This window comes from Nuphar pumila, chromosome 11 (genome assembly GCF_984573655.1).
Source record: "Nuphar pumila chromosome 11, dmNupPumi1.hap1.1, whole genome shotgun sequence".
Taxonomy (NCBI): Eukaryota; Viridiplantae; Streptophyta; class Magnoliopsida; order Nymphaeales; family Nymphaeaceae; genus Nuphar; species Nuphar pumila.
The window spans coordinates 17,165,271-17,183,046 of record NC_143259.1 but is presented as its reverse complement, the minus strand read 5'-3'; the positions used below and the strand labels follow the sequence as shown (position 1 = coordinate 17,183,046).

The window sequence follows — 17,776 nt, the reverse complement described above, 5'->3', positions numbered from 1 at the left end:
GCTTGTTTTAAGCCATAAAGAGCTTTTCGAAGACGGAGAATTTTATTTTTAGGGATTTTCATACTAAGTGGAGCATCCACATAAACTTTTTCATTAAGATCTCCATTTAAAAATGCATTTTTGATGTCTATTTGAAAAATATTTCATTTTCTAATTGAAGCAATGGTGATGAGACATCTGACAGTAACCATACGTGCTACTGGAGCAAATGTCTCTTCATAGTTAATCCCATATTCTTGACTATACCCTTTAGCTACTAAGCGAGCTTTATACCTCTCAAGAGATCCATCACTCTTAGTTTTGACTTTGAACACCCATCAACATCCTATAGTTTTCTTTCCATTGGAAAACATTTGAAATTCTCAAGTGTTAGCTTTCCTAAGCACTTTGAGTTCACTCTCCATGTCTTCTCTCCATTCGACACATCTTTTGGCCTCTTCAAAATTTTTTGGTTCAAAATATGAGTGAATGACACTTAAACGAGCCCCATATTTAAGAGAGAAAGAATCAAAATATACGAATCTAGAGGGAGTTTTTCTAGTTCTTTTGGTTCTTCTAGGATTTGTATCATGTGTGGAGATAGATTCGCTAGGTTCACTGTATTGTTCAATAACACTTCTAAAGGTACTTCTATCTCTATGAGTATATGTGATAGGGACTCTAGTTATATTTTCTTCTTGAGAGGTAGGAGGAATAGAATCATTGTTGTTTTCAACCAATTTATTGTTACCATCGTATGTTAATTCATCATCACTAGAGATATCATCATCTTTAGATAATAAATCAAATGGAAAGGAATAGTCGACATTTTCTAAGTGTGATTCATTCTTTTCAAAACCACTGTCATTTTCCAAAAATGTCCCATTCCTTAAGACATATAACTTATCATTCTTAGTATCATAACATCAAAATCTTTTTTGGGTTTCAAAATAGCCAAGAAAAGCACAACGAATGACTTTTGGTGAGAGTTTATCATTTTTATCCGTAAGGACAAAACACTTACAACCAAAGACTCTCAATCTATTATAATTGGGTTCTTTTCCATATAGAGTCTCAAAAGGAGAAATTTTACCTAACTTCTTGGATGTAAGACGATTAATAAGATAAATGGATGCAAGAGCTGCCTCGGCCCAAATTTTTTTTGGAATGCTTTGGGATATAAGTAGAGTTCTAGTGGTTTCAATGATATGCCTATGCTTCCTTTCGGCCAACCCATTTTGTTGTGGGGTCTTAGTACATGATCTTTGATGGACAATACCATAGTCTTCAAGATATTTTTTAAATTAATTGAAGAGATATTCAACTCCGGAATCGGTCCTAAATATCTTTAAATTACTATTAAATTGATTCTTAATTATCTTATGATATGATTTAAAACATAAAAGGACTTCATGCTTATGTTTAAGAAAATATATCCAACAATATCGAGAAAAATCATCCATAAAAGTTACATAATAGGCAAAGCCTCTCTTGGATATGACGGGTGCCGGTCTCCAAACATCCGAATGAATAATTTCAAAAGGTTTGGTGGTAAACATAGATCTTTGTTCAAAAGGCATGTTTCTCATTTTTCCAAGAATGCAATCATTACAAGAGAAAGTACTTTTACAAAGATTTTTAACAAAATGCAAATAGGATAACTTGGTGATGTTGGGATGATCAAGTCTTTTGTGCCAAACATTTATGTTTTTATGTTGGGCCACATTAAAAAAGGAGTTTTAAGAATTTGAAGAGAGTCCACATAGTATAAGTCTTCCTTCCTAGAGCCTTCCCCAATCAACTTTTCGGACTGGTGATCCTGTATTAAACATTTATTAGATGAGAATTGAATGTCACATCCAAGGTCCGAGAGTTGAGAGATGGAAAGTAAGTTCAAATTTAATTTTGGTATAAATCTAATTTTGGGAATAAAGAAATTTTGGGTTTCAAAGTTTTCAATACCTTTAATTTTACGAGAACTACCATCCGCGGTTGAAACAAAAGATGGTGACAAATTTTTAGAATATTTGGAAAGAGAAGAAATGTTTGAAGACATATGAAATTTAACACCCGAATCTAAAAGCCAAGAAGTTTTACCTGGAGGGAAAGGAATAGATACAACGTCATCGGAAATGACTTCCTTAAGAAAAGGTTGAAGAGCTTCCATAATTTGATTTAGAGAGAGCTTCATTTGTGAAAGTAGATACACTTTTTTTTTTTTTGTGGTTGGGATGTGGTTGCCATAGCCAATAATTTATTCCATTTAGGACAAACCAGTTTGATGTGTCCCTGTTCCTTGCAAAAGTGACACACAATTTTGCTATAGTCCCTTCTTCCGCCTTGTCCACCATTGGATCCTTGATTTTGATTTTTAAAATGAGGAGGTTTATATGTCCTCAAGTTGTTCCCGGGCCTAGAAACGATATTTGCTCCATCACACTCTTCTTCATTTGTAGGCATTGCAAGAACACTTGGATTTTGCTTGCTAATGCCCATACGAGTTTCCTCTCCACTTAATTTTGTAATGACGTCTTCAAGAAAGGGAGAGATGAAGGAGGATAGAAGAGAACTAATTTGCTCAAACTCGGGTCTTAGCCCATTCAAAAAATTAAAAAATCGATCTTCTTCTAATTGTTCACGACAATCTCTATGGCTTCTCTACTCGACTTTGGTTCGAGCATAGCAAGCTCATCTCAAATGGAAGAGAGTTTGGCAAAATACTCCCTTATAGTCATTTCCCCTTGAAGAAGGGTTAACACCCTCTTTTGGAGGTAATACTTATGGGACAAATCCCTAGAAGTGTACATCTTCTCAAGGTACCTCTATGCTTGAGATGCCTTTTTGAACTTTATAATATTGACGTTGATTCTTGTCTCATTGGAGGAGAAGATCTATGACAAGATCTTGAAGTTCTTCATTTTTCACTCATGTTTTTTGTTATATTCCTCAAGAGCCTTGGTTCTTTCATCTCCCTCAAGAATTTTGATTTCCCCTCTTTCAACCAAAGTGATTTTTAGGCTCCGGTTCCGGAATCGAGCCTTAAACGTAACGCTAAAGCCCTTTTCCTTTAATATGGACTTCCATATTTTCGGCCCACACATGATAATTGGATCCATTAAGCTTAGAGCCAAGAGAGAAATGCGAGTGTTTTTCACCCATTAGAGAGGTAAGATGAGAGAAAATGATATGTACCACAATAAGATTTTAAATCTTACTTGTTATAGTAATCTTCAAAATATTGGATTGAGAGAAGTCTTCAAGCCAATCACCAAAAAGTTGAAGGCACACTTTTCGAGGCACTCGATATTATGAAGAACCACAAGGTTTTCTTTCTCCAAACAACCTAGCTCTGATATCATATAAAAATCTCTATAAAAAGAGAATTTGTGTACAACCACAATTTTAGAAACAAGAAGTGTGCACAAAGGCACAAGGAGAACTCTCACAAGTGCACAAAGGCACGGATACACATGCACAAAGGCATGAAAAAAATATGAATTTCAATATATTGAATCCCAAAGGGGCTTTACAAAAAGCTTAAAGAAGCTTGAGGGGGATCACCCCTATATATACAAGTTAGAGTAGTGGGGGGGCTCCAACATATACGTTGGAGCCCCTCCAACTGTTATAAATATAACTGTTGGAGGGGGCTCCAACGTATATGTTGGGGGCCCCCCTATGTCACATGGGTGCGGGTGCGGCACTTTAAAAAAACTTGGGTGCGGAGGTGCAACAATATATATATATATATAATTTGTGCAGGGGAGGGGTGCACTCCCTGTTGGAAGGGGTGGGACCGAGCCCCTCCCTGCGCTCTCTGTGTGCAGCCTCCCTGTCCTCCCTCTTTGTGCTGGGGAGGGGCCGAGCCCCCTCCCTGCGCCCTCTTTGTGCAGGGGAGGGGTCGAAGAGGAGAGGAGAGAGCGTACCTAAGGAGGAGAGCAGAGGCGGAGCGGTTGGCGGCGGCGTTGGGGTCTAGCGGAGGCTTCAGGAGGAGGGGTCGGGAGGAAAGGAAGGGAGGATTGGGGCAAAAAAAATTTGCCCTAATCCTCCTTCAGCAGCAAAGTTCATCTGGCGTAATTTTTTTTAAGTCTAAAAATTAGACACAAATGACCCTGGGTGCGTTGACCCCACTCAGGGTCGGGTTGACCGCACCGGGTGCCGCACCCACATGCGCACCCAGTTTGCCGAGTCCCTGTGACATAGCCCCCCCATGTTACAACATTGACAAAAAACAAAAAATAAAAAGAAAAACTAAAAAGAAATAAAAAAAGGAAAACAGAATCATATTCTCAAATGAGAATATGAGCAAAATGTGGGAAATGGCCGAAATACCCTTATCGGCTTTTGAATATATATTTATATATATATACTTAGATAGATACATGTACATATATATACTATATATATGTCTCTCTCTCTCTCTCTATATATATATATACATATATAAGAACATTACATTTTAACAGTATGCACATGCTAATTAAAGTGAAGTACTGTTTTTCTCCATTCAGGGTGACCATATTTATGTGGGACACAAAATTAATGAAATAAATTAAATGTATTAAAATAGTGAACCTTGAATGACAATGATATAAATGTTGCCTCTTTTGACTATGTGGGATATGCTTCAAGATGGTAAATTTTCCATTCTGATTTTTGGTTGTTTTGAACTTGTATTATTTCTTTATTGTTAGTTCTTAAATGTTAGTCTATTCTAATTCTTAGTCTTTTGTATGTTCTAAACATGGTTAGATTATGACATGCTGATTTATTGCAACTGAACTCATACATGTAAAGTTTAAAATATATTCCTATAAAGAAATTATAATATAGGGATTAATCTGGTATATATATTAATTTTCAGTTCTTATTAATGCCACTTTGAGTACAGGATTGAGAAATCAGAGTACGATGCCTGGATCTAAAGATTGGAGGCAATATTTCTTAATGTTGTCAGTAGATTTTCTTTATCTCATTCTTCCAACTGCTTTGATTTTCACTGTAAGTTGTTTTGCTAGCCTTTGATCATGCTTATGAACTTTTTCCATTCTTTGTTTCAGATGTTGGGTCATGTCCAATATTTTGCTCTTAGTATGGAAATAAAAAATGGTGTCTGAACTAATTATATTATTATAATCAGGATAAGTTACATGCTCTAAATTTGTTTCTTGCATATATCATTGTCTTTCTAGTGCATATCATTGAGTGAATATTGTAGCATTTATTTTTGCCAGATACTAGCAGAATGGACATACAAATGTGCAGCCTGTGTGATGCTGCTGTTGGTTGTCGTTGTTGCAATTGGAAGGTATATAAGTTGTTAAGAATCATATTAACCTAAGGGATGTATCCATTCATCAGTAAGTCCTTAAACATCCTTTTGGGCATCCTAGACTGCTTAGAGCATATCTAATTTGCATATAGATATATATGTATATATATGTATATATATATATATATTCTGGATATTTGCACCTGACATAAGTTTATTTCTCTGCATTTGGTCGTCTAGACCTCATTATGCCAAGGTAGGGTCTGAATCATCATCAGTTCTTAGGAGGATGATCTCATCATACCGAGTTTCCATCGTATGTCTTAAGTCAACTTCAGTATCTTAGACATTCTTAATATTTTTGTTATTATATTACTTAAATTACTTTTTTTCATTGAATCATACTAATCAAACTTGTTTCACTTCTTTTTGATTAGATGATCGTCACTTGCTTGTGCATCTTGGCTGTTGATTTCAAAATTTTTCCTAGAAGATATGCTAAAACTGAGACCTATGGCACCAGTTTGGTAAGCTGGGAATGCATTTATTTTCATATTAAATTGATTGTAAGGAATTTATATCTGTTCATGGTAGTCAACATGATTTAAAATTTATTGACATTTGTTGAACAAACTAGTGCCATGGGGTAAGTCACTATTAGAATTCTTGAAGTGTTTGGCTAGTGACTTGCTTTGTGTTTCTAGATTTGATGTATCTATTTTTGGATGTTGTTACACTGGGTTCCAAATTTGGCGGTGTTAGATCGATTATGGAGCTGCCTTTCATGGAAATGATATCCTCTCATTACAGTGAGATATTGCAGCCTTTTTCAATTTATGTCCGTCAAACTAGCAATGAGTTTTTTCTTTAACATTTTTACTTCAATATAAACTTAGCAAAACTGGAACATCAATGTCAGTATTATAATCTTTTGATGAAGGAAGGCTGTATCCAAGAAAAAAAGGAGAGGCGGAGGGCAACTTGTCTTCCTTCTTCATCTGTCCAATGGAAACTCGTCAAAGTCTAGTCATCTCTAACCTGAACTTCCTACTTTGTTCCAACAACCAATAATGGGAATATCTGTGACAATCTATGAATGTCTTCTATAGAAGAGGCCATCCAATATTGTACCTTTAATATATCTCAAAATTCCTTTTATGGCGACCATGTCTCTTCTCTGGTGCATGCATATGATGGAAAACTTGGTTTACAGCGTAAACCAGATCTGGACATTGAACATCAAATACTGAAGGGCACCAACTAAACTTCTGAATTCCTTGGCCTCTTCTAACGGTGAATCACTTTCTTCACTGTATTGTCCCAATTGTGCATTGAGAGCAACAAACGTGTATATGGGCTTGCACTGCAACATTTCACTTCGTTTCGACGAATCCATGGCATATTTTTTTGGGTCAAAATAAGAGAACCATCTTGCTGATCTACCTGTATCCCAAGAAAAAATCTGAGAGGCCTTGTCTTTCATGTGAAACCCTTTTATGAAGAATATTTTTCAGCTGGGCTATTTTGGAGATGCGGCTTCCCGTGATGAATATATCATTCACTGTCACCTGGGTATGGGTGTTGGTAAGGGTACGGGTATGGGTACAACATGACAATTCAAAAAAATGTGGGTATGGGGACACATCTATATATATCACATAAATATAAAATTAATTGAATATAATCTAAATATATATGCTATATCTAAAATATATATTATATACTGAAAATATGAAGTTATAAACTGAAAATATTAGTATAAATTCTAAATTGAATACAAACTTGTATGTACGGACGGTAAAATGGTGTCTGTTAAGATTTTATATATATAATATGCCTGGTATCAGCGCATATTTTCGTGCTTCCGCATATTTCCTTACAGTGTCCAGGTGTTGACATGTGTTGACACAGGGATACGCGTATCAACACGGGTACGAAGGAAAAAATGGAGTGTTCGGGTACCATAGATCATTCATGTAAACAAGAACAACTGTAATATCATACCTATCATGAATGAAGGAGTAATCATAATGACTTCTTTGAAAACCAAGGCTTCTACAACATTACCAAAAGTTTCAAACCAAGCCCTTGAAGCCTGTTTGAGGCCGTAGATAGCCTTCTTAAATTTTAGAACTGTGGCTTGTGTGTCTCCTCCAGATAGCCAGATGGGAGCTCCATGTAAAACTCCTCATTGAGGTCACTGTGAAGAAATGCATTCTTCACGTCTAGCTAAAAGAGTTGCCAACCGAATGTCACCGCCAATGACAGCACCACCCGGATTGTGCCCATCCAAACAATAGGGTTGAAGGTCTCAACAAAATCGAGACCATATTCTTGTGTGTATCCCTTCATCACCAGTCGTGCTTTATACCGTTCTATACTTTCATCAGATTTCTTTTTAATTTTATAGACCCAACGGCATCCCACAACATTCTTTCCTTCTGGCTTCTTAACCACATCCCATGTGTCACATTCATGGAGGGCTAAAATCTCTTCGTTCATAGCATCAATCCATCTTTGATTTTTGATGCTTCACTGAAAGAGACCGGCTCCTTATGTTCGTCTAGGGAGATAGTGAAAAACTGAAAATCCGTTGAGAATGCCTCATAGCTGACCCATTTTTTTGGTGGATGCTTAAAACGGCTTGATCTATGAAGTTGCGTCTAATGCCTCTTCAGCAACAACATTTTGGGGCTGATTATCACATTGATTTTATCCGAGCTATGAACATTGGTTTCACCACTATTAGTTGGCACCGTAGACATGTTTTCCTCGCCACTCTTTCGTATTGATTGCAAAAGCGAAGATTGTTTTGAAGTGTTTTCAGAATTGGCTGCACGCTGCCTCCTTGAGTATACCTGATGAAAGAATTGAAAAGGTGGCTGAATGGCACATGTAGGAGGTGCTGAACTGATGACTTCTCACTGCTGTCCACTTCCACACTCAACCTAAACTTGTTCACAGAATTTGTGCCACTCGTGACACCTGAAGAGTGTCACCTGGGTACGGGTGTGCGGGTGCGGAGGGTATGATACAGCAATTCCAAAAAATGTGGGTACGGGGACACGACTATATATATCACATAAATACGAAATAAACTGAAATATAATCTAAATATATATGTTATATCTAAAATATATATTATATACTGAGAGAGTTTGTGTGTGGATTATGTATGAAGCTATATTCGGATCCATATTAAAATTCTTTTTTTTTATCTTAAAAAGAGAGAAAAAGAGAGTTTGGGACCTTTGGGTCTGGATTATGTATGGATCCACATTACCATCCATCCATATAATTTTTTTTTAGCTTCATTGAACCTGGTCAATGAAGTCCCTTATAAAAGCGGAAAGGGTGTAACCCTAGCCCTTTCCCCTTTTTTCTTCTCTCTCCCTCTCTCTCGGTTTGTTGCAAGAAGAAGAAGAAGAAGAAGAAGAAGAAGAAGAAGAAGAAGAAGAAGAAGAAGAAGAAGAGGTACGTCCCCCCCTTTGGGCTCTCTTCTCCCTCTCTCTCTTCTCTTCCCTCTCTCTCTCTCTCTCTCTCTCTCTCTCTCTCTCTCTCTTGCCTGAGGGGGAAGACAACAGCGACTGAGAGAGGGGTAAATTGAGAGAGCGAGAGAGAGGAGACAAAGAGGAGGAAGATGAGAGTCAAAGGGGGGGAGGGCGATTTTTTTTTTGTTTTTTCGGGTACCAGGCGTACTCACAATGTGCCTTGTACTTGTACCTGTGTTGACACGGGTACAGCTGCGCAAACGTTGTGTCGCGGTGACATATCTTGAAGAAAGCCATAATGCTTGAAAATTTCTACTTGATTTCAAATCAGTCTCATTTTCAAATACATCTTCCTAAAACACGTCTGGAAATTAAAAGCTTTTTAGCAACCATGTCAAAGCATCTATACCCCTTATATTGGTCATAGCCAACAAACAAACACACTTTGGCTCTTGGTGTCTTGTTTATGAGGGTATCATTAATATACACAAAACATTGACATCCAAAATCACATAAGCTAGTATAATCAGGATGTTCCCCAAACAACTTGTGGTATGAAATTCCTCCATTAAGGGGGTTAAGAGGCATCATGTTAATGAGATGTACGATCGTATGAAATGCCTTTGTCCATAAATTATATCTCAAGTTCGCATCATACATCTGTTAAAATGTATCTCCTAAAAATCATTATTGTAAATATAAATATATATATTTATGTACATAGAGATATCTTTACATATAATATATTATATGTACATATATCTCTCTATATATAAATATATATATTTATATATATTTACCCGAAAGGGTATTTTCGTCATTTCCTGTTTTGCGCATATTCCCTTTTGGAATATGTTGTAACTTTCATTTTTGTTTTTTATTTTTTGTAATTCTTTTTTTTCTTTTTATTTTTCTCTTTTTTTATTGTGCATTGGGGGTCCCCCAATAGAGTCGTTGGGGGCCCCCAACGGTCACAAATGTGACTGTTGGGGGCTCCCAACGACTCCTTTGGGAGCCTCCCCTTTGCACCTTCTTGCATTTGTATAAATAGGGGTATTCCCCCCCTTGTATTTCTCAAGCTTGAGAGTCTCAAGCACTTGCTTCCTCTTTATGAAATACATGCATTATTGCATGTTTATTATTTATACGCTTTTTGCGTATTGTGTTCAAGTGTTGTGAGAGTGCCTTCGTGCACTTCTTTTTTATGTTTGTATGCATATTGTCTCTTCGTAGACAATTTCACATGGTATCAGAGCAAGGTTGGTGATTAAGGATCGTGGGATTCTTCTTTTTTCGAGTGCCTCGAAATCCGTGCCTTCGGATTCTTAGAAGTTAAAGTGGTGGATCTTGCTTCTCAAATATTTTAGAAAGATCTTGTGCAAGCTAGAAGTTGAAGCATTGTGTTGGTACGCCTCCTTCTCCTTTTTCTTTACTCCTTAATGGGTGAAAAAGAGTCTCACTTCGCTCTTGGCTTCAAGTTGAATGGGTCCAACTACCATATTTGGGCCGGGAACATAGAGGCTCACATAAAAGGTAAAGGATTATGGGGCTATGTGCAAGGCACAATTCTGGAACCGGAACCCAAAATAACCGTGATGGACGGAAATGAAATCAAGGTTCTTGAGGGAGAGGAAATGATCAAAGCTCTTGAAGAATACTCCAAGAAGCACGACGAATGGGAAATGAAGAACTTCAAGATTCTTTCTTGGTTCTTCGCATCCGTCGAAACAAAGATTAATGCCAACATTATCAAGTTCAAGAAAGCATCAGAAGCTTGGCATTATCTTGAGAAAATGTATACATCAAGAGATCTATCCCATAAGTATTACCTTCAAAAGAAGGCCCTGTCCCTTACTCAAGGTGAAATGTCCATTAGGGAATATTATGCCGACCTCTCCTCCATTTGGGATGAGCTTTCCATGCTTGAACCAAAATAGAGTGAAGAGGCAATTGAACTCCGCCACAAGCAACTGAAAGAAGATCGGTTCTTCAACTTTTTAAATGGGTTAAGACCGGAATTTGAGCAAATAAGGTCATCACTTCTATCCTCATTTACTCCTCCATCTCTTGAAGATGTTCTCACCAAATTAAGTGGTGAGGAAACTCCTATGAGTTTATGTAAACAAGGATAAAATGTTCTTGTGGTTCCTTGTAATCATGAATAAAACAATGAGGTCAATGCCGTATCAAGACTCGGAAATAATGTAAAGACCTATCGTCCTCCTCATTTCAAATTCCAAAATCAAGGAGGAGATGGTGGACAAAGAGGAAAGAGGAACTATAGCAAGACTATTTGTCACTTTTGTAAGGAACCGGGGCATATCAAGCCCGTATGTCCCAAATGGAAGAGGCTTCTCGCTATGGCCACCACCAGTGTACCACAAAAGGAAGATGCATCATCAAGTGGGTCACTCTCGTTGAATCAAATAGTGGAAGTCCTTCAACCTCTTCTCAAGGGAGCTACATCCGGTGCCGTCGTGTCTATTTCTTTCATTCTAGGTAAAGTCTCTTGGCTTTTGGACTCAGGTGCATCTTTTCATATGTCCCCAAACATGTTTTCACTTTCCGATTTTTCAAAAAATGTTTCTTCATCCTTTGTTTCCACTGCAGATGGAATCTCTCTTGAAATTAAAGGAATAGGTAATTTTGAAACTCAAGATTTTTTCATTCCAAAAATTAGATTTATACCTTAACTTAACTTAAGCCTTCTCTCTGTTTCTCAACTCTCGGACCATGGATGCGATATTAAATTTTCATGTGACAAATGTTTTATATAGGATCGCCGGTCCGGGAAATTGATTGGGGAAGGTTTTAGAAAAGGAGACTTATACTATATGGAATCTCTCCAAGTTCCAAAATCATTTTGTAATGTTGCCCGGAACAAAGATATAAACATATGGCACAAAAGACTTGGTCATCCTAATGTCACCAAGTTATCTTATTTACATTTTGCAAAGAATCTATGTAAAAATTCATTTTCCTGTAACGATTGTATTCTCGAAAAAATGCAAAGTTTACCTTTTGAGCAAAGAACTATGTTCTCATCTAAAACCTTCGAAATTGTTCATTTCGATGTTTGGGGACCCGCACCTGTTGTTTCAAAAGGAGACTTTTCTTACTATGTTATTTTTGTGGATGATTTCTCCAGGTATTCATGGATCTATTTCTTAAAGTATAAACATGAAGTTTTTACATGTTTTAAAACCTTCCACTCAATGATCAAGAATCAATTCAACAGTAATATAAAGATTTTTAGAAGTGATTCTGGAGGAGAATATCTCTCCAACCAATTTAAATCATATCTTGAGGATCACAAAATTATTCACCAAAGGTCTTGTCCTAAAACCCCTCAACAGAATGGATTGGCCGAAAGAAAACATAGGCACATCATTGAGACCACTAGGACCCTGCTTATTTCTCAAAACATTCCTAAGAACTTTTGGGCCGAAGCAACCCTCACTTCTGTTTATCTGATAAACCAATTACCATCGAGGATATTAGGAAAAATATCCCCTTTTGAAATCTTATATAAACTTCAACCTGATTATAATAGGCTACGTGTTTTTGGGTGTAAATGTTTTATACTTACGGATAAAAATGACAAGCTCTCTCCCAAAGCTATCCCCTGCGCCTTTCTTGGGTATTTCGAAACTCAAAAAGGGTTTCGTTGCTATGATCTTTGAGATGATAAGTTATATGTTTCTAGAAATGTAACGTTTTTAGAAAATGAGAGTGGATTTGAAAAAAATGTTTTTCAACGAGAAAATTTTGATTACTCTTTCCTTTTTGATTTATTGGCTAGTAATGATGATATATCTAGTGATGATGATGTATCATCAAATCACGATGAGGAAAATGATGGTGATGTTGAAGAACATAACCCTCTCAATGATAAAAAAAACATGATTTCAAGTGATCCGATAACCTACTCCCGTAGAAACCAAGACACATTTAGAAGTGCCATTGACCAATATAGTGAGCTTGTACCTACTCTCGATCACCGAAGATCTGAGAGGAATAGGAGACCGCCAACTCGTTTTGTCTCTTTTGATTCTTTTTCACCCCGGTATAGGGCTTGTCTTAGTGCCATTCACTCTTATTTTGAGCCAAGGAATTTTGAAGAAGCTAAAAAATGTATAGAATGACAAGAAGCCATGCAAAATGAATTTAGCCCTCTCAAAAGGGATGAAACTTGGGATTTCCAAACTCTACCCATAGGAAAGAAAACTATAGGTTGTCGATGGGTTTTCAAAGTTAAAACTAAAAGCGATGGATCCCTGAAAAGGTATAAAGCTTGCTTAGTTGTAAAAGGGTATAGGCAAGAGTATGAAATTGATTATGAAGAAACTTTTGCTCCTGTAGCCCGAATGGTTACAGTTAGATGTCTCATTACTATTGCATCTATTAAAAATTGGAATATTTTTCAAATGGATGTGAAAAATGTTTTTTTGAATGGTGATCTTTACGAAGAAGTGTATATGGATGCCCCACCAGGCATGAAGATTCCTAAAGATAAAGTTCTTCGTCTTCGAAAGGCTCTCTATGGTCTGAAACAGGCTCCCAAAGCCTGGTATGACAGATTTACCAGTGTAATGTTGGAAAATGGTTTCTCCTCATGTTATACTGACACTGCTCTATTTACTAAAAAATCTAAGGCAGGGATTGTCATATTATTGCTCTATGTTGATGATATGTTAATTACAGGTGATGATGTTCAAGGAGTAGTCCGTCTTGACTTCAAAATTTGAGATGTCAGACTTGGGTTTTCTGACATATTTTCTTGGAATTGAGGTTGCCTATTCGCAATGCGGTTATTTTCTATCTCAGTCTAAACTTGCTTGTGAGATTATTGACAGATCCGGGATTTCTGATGACAAAGTGTGCAAAACTCCTGAAGTTGTGGGAGCAAAAATGAAAATTGACGATGGTGTTCCCTTAACCGATCCTACCTCTTACAGGCGGTTGGTAGGTTCGTTAATGTATCTTAGTATTACTCGACCTGACTTGTCACATGCTATACACATCGCCAGTCAGTTTCAGCACGCTCCCACAACCGTTCATATGAGTGTTCTTCGCATCATCAAATACTTGAAGGGCACAATAAATAAGGGAGTATTTCTATCTTCTTCTGATTTAAAATTACTTGCTTATACTGACTCAGATTGGGGAGGTGACTCTAGTAACCGTCACTCCACCACTGGTTTTTGTGTTTTCTTAGGTGAATATTTGATTTCATGGCGATGTAAAAAGAAACAGAAGGTCTCTCTGTCATCCACTAAAGCCGAATATAGAGCCATGACATCCACTACCATGGAAATTGTATGGATTCGACGTCTTTTGGAAGATATGGGAGTAGTTGTCAAAGAACCAACAAAGCTATGCTGTGACAATAAAAGTGCAATCTACATTGCCAAGAACCACACCTTTCACGAGCGAACAAAGCATATAGAGATGAATTGTCATTATGTCCGAGAAGAATACTTGAAGAAGATCATTGATCTACCATATGTGACATCTGAGTATCAACTTGCCGACTTCTTCACAAAAGCTCTATGTTCGCCCAGATTTCATTTCCTTCTTGACAAACTTGCGGTTATCACACCGTAAGTTTGAGGGGGGGTGTTAAAATGTATCTCCTAAAAATCACTATTGTAAATATAAATATATATATTTATGTACATAGACATATATTTACATATAATATATTATATGTACATATATCTCTCTCTATATAAATATATATATTTATATATATTTACCCGAAAGGGTATTTTTGTCATTTCCTATTTTGCGCATATTCCCTTTTGTAATATGTTGTAACTTTCTTTTTTGTTTTTTATTTTTTGTAATTCTTTTTTTTCTTTTTATTTTTCTCTTTTTTTATTGTGCATTGGGGGTCCCCCAATAGAGTCGTTGGGGCCCCCCCAACGGTCACAAATGTGACCGTTGGGGGCTCCCAACGACTCCTTTGGGAGCCCTCCCTTTGCACCTTCTTGCATTTGTATAAATAGGGGTATTCCCCCCCCCCTTGTATTTCTCAAGCTTGAGAGTCTCAAGCACTTGCTTCCTCTTTATGAAATACATGCATTATTGCATGTTTATTATTTATACGCTTTTTGCGTATTGTGTTCAAGTGTTGTGAGAGTGCCTTCGTGCACTTCTTTTTTATGTTTGTATGCATATTGTCTCTCTCAACAATGTGCCAATGTTTGCATTCAGCCACAACATTTTGTGGAGATGTCCGAGGACAAGAAATCTCACTTATGATACCATTATCGTGTAGGAAATTAATAAACTCATGTGAGAGGTATTCACCACCTCCATCACTTCGTAAGGCAAGAATTTTGCGGGAAAACTAAGTTTCTACATAGGATTTAAATCTCTTAAAATTAGAGAAAACTTGATCCTTGGACTTGATGTAGAAAATTCCAGTGTAACAACAATAATCATCCACATAGATCACGTTTCAGGATTTAGACAAAGACATAATGGGGGATGGTCCCCAAACATCGGAATAGACAAGTTCAATAAGAAACAATCTACCAAATGGTAATTCATGACTCTTACAAACTTTGCAACTAGAACATAAAGATAAATGTTACTTATCATCAACATTGATAATTTGTTTATTACAAGGAGTATAAAAAAATCTAATATTGCAGTGGCTTAGACGCCAGTGCTAGAGATCAACTCCCTTGTAGACCTATTGCATGCTGGACACAAGCAACAAAGGTGACAAAGACAAATATGAAGACAACAAAGCTTCGTTTAGGACGTAAAGATTCCCACACATCCTTCCCTCAGCGAACATTCAATTCGTGTGAATATCCTTCACAAAAATAGAAGGAGAAAAGGAGATGCAGAAATTAGTATTGCAAGCAAGTTGAGAAACAAAAATCAAGTTCTTTTGCATGTTAGGAACAAGAAAAGTGTTACACAGATGAAGAGGACCATAAGTAAGAACAATATTAATGCCTATGTGCACGATGGAATGATTTTACCATCGCCTGTAACTACTGTTCCAATGCCAAGATACGATTTAGCGTGAGATGACTTACCTTGGTCTCCAGAAATGTGGTGCGTTGCTCCTGAGTCCAAATACCACATTCGGCGAAGAGGCATGCTGCTGCATATCTCCTGGCTGCATCATGCTGCTGAATGAACCTCTTATATTGGACTGCCAGTGGCCAATGAAATGAAATGGGGATCTTCGAAACACGAGCTTTGATTAACAAGAGCAAGTGTCAAGAATGACACTAAAGCATAACCCTTAAAAAGGGTATAACTGGAAACAAAATAAAAATAAAAATGTATTCTTTATTGATATGAAAAACCAATTGCTTAAGAAGCATTGGAGTAAAATACAAGAGGGGCTGCACCCCTTTATATACACAGCTGAAAGAGGACTCAATAGAGCTGTTGGGCACAGTCCAACAGCTCTATTTAGAGCTGTTGGAATGTGTCAGTCCAACAGCTCTATTAAGAGTTGTTGGACTGTGTCAGTCCAACAGCTCTATTGCTAGTCAAGTCTGGACAGGACTTGACTAGCAACAGTCATTCTAGTTCAAACTGAACTAGATGACATAAAGACAAAAAATAAAAATAAAGGAAAAAAAATACAGAAAAGAAAGAAATTAAAATGTATTTATATATATATATAATATAATATTATTATATATACATATATGTATAGTTTTACATTTTAACACTCCCCCTCAAACTTACGGTACAATGAGCGAAAGTTTGTCTAAGAGAAAGTGAAATCGGGGAGCAGCGAGAGGCTTTGTAAAGAGGTCTGCTAACTGATATTCTGAAGTGACATATGGCAGATCAATTATCCCGTGTAGATATTCCTCTTTGACGTAGTGACAATCCATTTCGATGTGTTTGGTGCGTTCGTGGAATGTTCTGTTACTGGCAATGTAGATCGCACTTTTGTTGTCACAACACATTTGTGAAGCCTTTGTTGCTTCAACTCCCATGTCAGCAAGCAGTCGTCGGAGCCAAACTACTTCCATGGTCGTGGTTGCCATGGCTCTGTATTCAGCTTCGGTGGATGAGAGAGATACCTTCTGCTGCTTTTTACACCTCCACGAGATTAATGATTCCCCTAAAAAGACACAAAAGCCAGTGGTTGAGTGTCTGTTATTGGGATCACCTCCCCAATCAGCATCAGTATATGCAATTAAATCAAGAGAAGAGGAGGAAGATAAGAAAAGTCCTCGTGAAAGAGAGGACTTGATGTATCTGATAATACGCATGACTGCTCCCATATGAACAGAAGTAGGAGCATGTTGAAATTGACTTGCTGTATGAACAGCATGTGCTATATCTGGTCTGGTAATGGATAGATAGGAAAGTGCCCCGACAAGCTGTCTGTAAGGAGTAGGGTCTGCAAGAAGTTCTCCATCATCAATCTTCATTTTAACATTAACAACTTCTGGAGTGTCAACTTTCTTATCATCAGTAATACCAGACCTGAAAACAATATCAAAAGCAAATTTAGTCTGAGATAATAAATATCCTCTAGGAGAATAAGCAACTTCAATGCCTAAAAAATATCTTAACAAGCCCAAATCAGTCATTTCAAAATGATATTTAAGAAGTGTTTTGATTGTTTCAACTCCCTGTTTATCGCTTTCGGTGATGATCATATCATCCACATAGAGAAGAAGCACAATGATCCCTGCATCAGAATTCTTAATAAACAAAGCAGTGTCAGTTAAACAGAATTGAAAACCAATATCAATCATAACACGACTAAACCTATCATACCAAGCTTTTGGTGCTTGTTTAAGTCCATAAAGAGCTTTTTCTAAGCGAAGGACTTTACCCTTAGGAATACTTAGACCAGGAGGGGGTTCCATATATACTTCTTCAACTAGCTTTCCATTTAAAAAAGCATTTTTGACATCCATTTGAAAAATAGACCATTTTTTGATAGAAGCTAAGGCAATTAAGGTTCGGACAGTAGTCATACGAGCCACCGGAGCAAAGGTTTCTTCATAATCAATCCCATATTCTTGGGCATAAC

At 37.1% G+C, this 17,776-nt stretch overlaps 1 protein-coding gene across 5 annotated transcripts in view; it reads left to right on the top strand.

Annotated features, from left to right (window-relative positions):
* Positions 1–17,776, top strand: part of LOC149822115 (uncharacterized protein At4g17910-like) — a 96,947-nt gene that overhangs the window by 10,047 nt on the left and 69,124 nt on the right. For all 5 annotated transcript variants that reach the window (XM_089980832.1, XM_089980831.1, XM_089980834.1 and 2 more), the window contains 4 exons: positions 4,871–4,980; positions 5,214–5,287; positions 5,492–5,567; positions 5,689–5,778. In XM_089980832.1, coding sequence (XP_089836958.1) covers positions 4,871–4,980; positions 5,214–5,287; positions 5,492–5,567; positions 5,689–5,778 — 350 coding nt within the window. The remainder of the gene's footprint in view (positions 1–4,870; positions 4,981–5,213; positions 5,288–5,491; positions 5,568–5,688; positions 5,779–17,776) is intronic.